The following is a 4251-nucleotide window of genomic DNA, read 5'->3' on the forward strand; positions in this document are numbered from 1 at the left end:
TTTGCCATGATACCGTTGTCTGCCGACTGGGATTGTCTAATCATCTGTACTTTCATCAACTTGTGTATTGTTCTTCACGTGTTGACATCATTTTGTACTAAAATGGATCAGCTAATTAGTTACCAGTTATTGTCATCCCAATTTTTCGTCAATACTCCCTTCTTATTTAAGTCTTCATCACTTTTCTACAGTATCTTCATGCATGCAAGGTCAATACCAATCACCTATGTTGTGATGGTGAAATCAAAATCCTTATTCTGTTTTAGTTTATTTTAAGGAGGAATCATTAAGATAAAATGAAGCTGCAAACCAAAATTTGCAACTTTCTGCAGTTGCCAACCATTGAGGATAAAAATCTTGGATAATGTACAGACGCTCATTACGTAATATACAACGCTCATTTACACTACTGGAATCTATGACTTGGCGTTTAGTGGACACTTTGCTGCGTCACTCAAGGTGGCTCCTTTCACCTTTGGCCACGCAGTCTGTTCCTGCGGAGAGCCCAGTGTCCCGTCGACTCCCATTTCCAGTGCAAGGTGTCACGTGGTGATGCCTAAAGACCTTGAATCAGCCGCCCCGCCACCTTAGGCCTCCAGTTCCACGGCCAGGCCAACCTTGTGACCTCCCTGGTTGAAGTTCTTTCCGTCGATGAGCGTGGACAGGGTGAGGGTGATGCCGTCTCGGACCTTCTGCTGGTAGCCCAGGCCGACCTGTGAGGAGTTATTGACCTTGGCTCGTAGGGCAGCATCCTTGTCCAGGGCATACTTGCAGCCGATGGCGAAGCGGGTAGTGTTAGAGCCAGCAGCCCATGACAGGTCCACAGCGCCCTCCAGCTCGGGGCTGATTTTGTGGAAGAGTGAGCCGCCGAACTCAGCACCATCGTTGGCGTAAGTGTGGAGAATGAAATCTGGGTTGGTGAAGCCTACAGCGAAGTTGTTCTTAGTGAGCTTTGACTTGGCTGTATCAAAGGACATCTGGTAGCCAACCAGCCAGTTCTTGTAGCTGGCGACGGCAGCACCGTTGACGACAGGGCCACCCAGGTCCAGGGTGGAGTCCAGGTTGACGGAGAGGGCGTCAGTCTTGTAGGTGGACTTGAGCACTCCAGACTTCTTGCCAGTCTGGGGGGCGAAGGTGGTGTTCAGGACCAGCTTGAGGCCCTTTGCAACCTTATCCTCAATGGCAACCTCTGTGTTGAGGGTGTTGTCTGTGTTCCACTTCTCAGTGAAGGTCAGACCTACGGAAGTAGAAAAATGATGGATATATCAACTTCTATCATTTATATTTCCATTTAGCTGTTCCCTTTACACACATCTCTACTTAGAACAGTGTACATTTAACTCTTAATACTCATATTAAATTCTCAATAAAAAACAAATGAATTAACACAGGCTTTTGAGAATGTCTAGCAATATTAATACCTAGTTTTACCATTAAGAATATGTTTTAACTAAAATCATATTGCTGTTACAAGCAAAACTGGCTACTTTACTTTTACCAAAATTCAACAATTTCATGAGGAAAAATGCAATTTGGGATTTTCACTTAATCTAAAATAGATATCTCCGAGCACATATATATAGGGAAATTCATATGCCATAAATCAGGTATGCATTACATAAAAAAGGCATCTCTTTCTCACTCACCATGCTCCTTCACCTTGTACTTGGTCTCAAGGTTACCGGCTACCTTGCCCGACTCCAGGGCATTTGTCCCACCAGCATTGATCTCGACACCAGTGGAGGTTTTGCTCTTGCACTCCAGCTTGAGCACGCCAAAGTGGTATCCCTTGCCGAATACATCCTTGGCGGACTTGCCGAGATCACCATACACTGGGGGAGCCATTGTTTATCTGCAAAGAGTGGCCTATTTATTGTTCCATCTGCTGTGCACTTTTTGTAAAACAAATATATCACTAAAACATTATCAGTGGAAATATAAGAATATTCAAGAATACTGCAACAAATAAATTCAACAAAAGATCATCAACTTTACACAAACATTTAAAATCATTCCTCCAGTCAGAAACCTAAGCAATAATCAAATCAGCAAGAATACGCAGGCAATACCTAACATTTACAATTATAGTTTAATAACTATTCTAAGCATCCTAACAGGCTCTAATGATTGGATATCTTATTACGAGCTAAATGCAACCTCTTTTTTTTCTTCCTATACACATATGAAGTACTTGAAAATTCTTTGTCAAAACCAATGAAATTCCACACTAAAGAAATGCCATTCAATAAATAAAAGTCTCAAACCATCCACAAAAAATGGAAATAAATATAAATAAACAAATGCACAGGATTTTGCATTCAGAGAAGTATATAAAACTTTCTCCATTCTCAAACAGGTTTAAAGGTGTCTTTCTTTGTTTTATCAATTTCATGTGTGAATTAAAAAAAAAAAAAAAAAAAAGTACTAAAAACCTATCAATTACACATCACAGGCAACTTGATGCATTAACATGTCTAATATCTGTATTTCGAAATAAAATCTTAAACCAGGATAACACCTGATATACAATCTTAATCAGAAAATATTCATACATGTTAACACAGACCAGGGGACCATACTTCTGCACTTGAATTTATGATCAAATCACAATCTACATTCACTAATAAAGCTTTGCAAATGTATACAAACACAAAAACTGTTCCTTATTTGCTATCTTTGCAACTTGCTTAAAACTGTTACTCTAAATAGTATTTTCTTTTTGTTTTATACTATGTACACTTCACTCTTGGCTACAAAGATAATTGCTGGTTTCAGGTTTAGTAACATGATTCATATTGATCTAAGTTACAATAAAAACACAATATGAATTAGAGAAGTGCAAGGAAACGAAATATTCATATATAACAAAATGTATAAAACTTCTCCAAAATGCACACCAAATTATTACATACATTCTTCTTGAGGTCAATAACCTTTATACTGTACACTAACCTTTAAGACTTGTGTAATGAGGCACTAACATCATAAAACTTTTCCCTTTCTTTTCTGTCAAGTATCCTTGTGTTTTTACATTATTCACTCTGTGCACATTTCAATCAAACCTTTGTCTGGAAATGTACATGTCATTTAAAACTATGAATGGTATAACATTCTTTTTTAGCTACTTCTGTAGCTGTGGTTATGGGAAACTAAGGAAACAGCTACTCTATCCTAGCAAAAGAATTGTGCACAAAAAACCCTGATGTAGAATCCCTATACCAGAAAAAAGTTTCAATTTCATATACATTTAGTAGTCACTATAGATCTTCAAACATGTATTGCTACAAATTCAGAAATTATGAAAAGGGTAGTTAATTCTTTTGCCCAAGATAATATTGCTTTTATTGATGCACTTCCTTGCAACTAGGGCTAGCGTACTTGAATAATAGAAAATGCAATTCATTTTGATTTTGTTCGTCATTCAGCTTTGTATTTCATTAATCCCAATTAATCCGCATCACTGAAAAAATGAACTGGGGAAAATTATTTAAAATACAATGACACATTCTGACCAACAGGTAAGGCAAAAGCATTTGTACACAAGTATAACCTACATTACAGCTGGGGGAGGGGGGAGATTTTTTAAATACAACTGCATACTTTATTTAAGCAACACTTGATTATGTAATGGAAAGTGTTATTTGCAATAATATGAAAGGCTTCTATAAAGGGAAAAAATTATACTTAACGTGGACAGAAATTATACACAAACAATTTAGTTATAAATGTATGTATACACAAATTATATTTCATGATGCGGTCTTATCTAATGTAGATATAGAAGTCACACAAATGCATTTACATCAAAAGCACAAAGAGCAAGTGAATAATCATTTTACTAATACATTTCTGCGCCACTTTCATTCATGTGTCTCCCAACCCCCCTAACGGCATTATAGTAAGCACCAGACCCATTAAGAAAACGGTTCCATTAACATCATGAGCACAAATGCAATGTCTAGATTCTCATTGGTCCTTAAGTATACAACCCCCATATATACACAAGCAATACAACCCTTATTTGCCAAGAAGTTAAATGGTAAACATATTAAAATATACCTATTGACATAATTATAATCTACTAACAAATGAGATGAATATCAACTAGCCAGTGGCCTTAATAATCTAGGTCAAACTTACTGATATAAAAGCAGTTATTCAAATGATCCCAACTACCTTCTCACCTTTTACACCTCGGCAAAGGCCAACAATCTTCCACCATATAAAATGTCACAAGATCAAACTTTGTAA

General features: G+C 37.3%; 1 protein-coding gene across 5 annotated transcripts in view; it reads right to left on the reverse strand.

Moving 5' to 3' along the window:
* Positions 1-255: 255 nt before the first annotated feature.
* LOC122247562 (voltage-dependent anion-selective channel) overlaps positions 256-4251 on the reverse strand; it is a 19579-nt gene continuing 15583 nt past the window's right edge. For 3 of the 5 annotated variants that reach the window (XM_086544503.1, XM_043006908.2, XM_086544504.1), the window contains exons 2-3: positions 1647-1852; positions 256-1237 (exon numbers count right to left, since the gene is read on the reverse strand). In XM_086544503.1, coding sequence (XP_086400629.1) covers positions 588-1237; positions 1647-1845 — 849 coding nt within the window. In that variant the 5' untranslated portion in view covers positions 1846-1852 and the 3' untranslated portion in view covers positions 256-587. Of the gene's footprint in view, positions 1238-1646; positions 1853-2952; positions 3069-4251 lie in introns of all 5 variants that reach the window. The other 2 variants (XM_086544506.1, XM_086544505.1) reach the window with 1 other exon arrangement.

Source organism: Penaeus japonicus, unplaced genomic scaffold (assembly GCF_977035675.1).
Source record: "Penaeus japonicus unplaced genomic scaffold, GWHDUDI00000001_assembly GWHDUDI00000015, whole genome shotgun sequence".
NCBI lineage: Eukaryota > Metazoa > Arthropoda > Malacostraca > Decapoda > Penaeidae > Penaeus > Penaeus japonicus.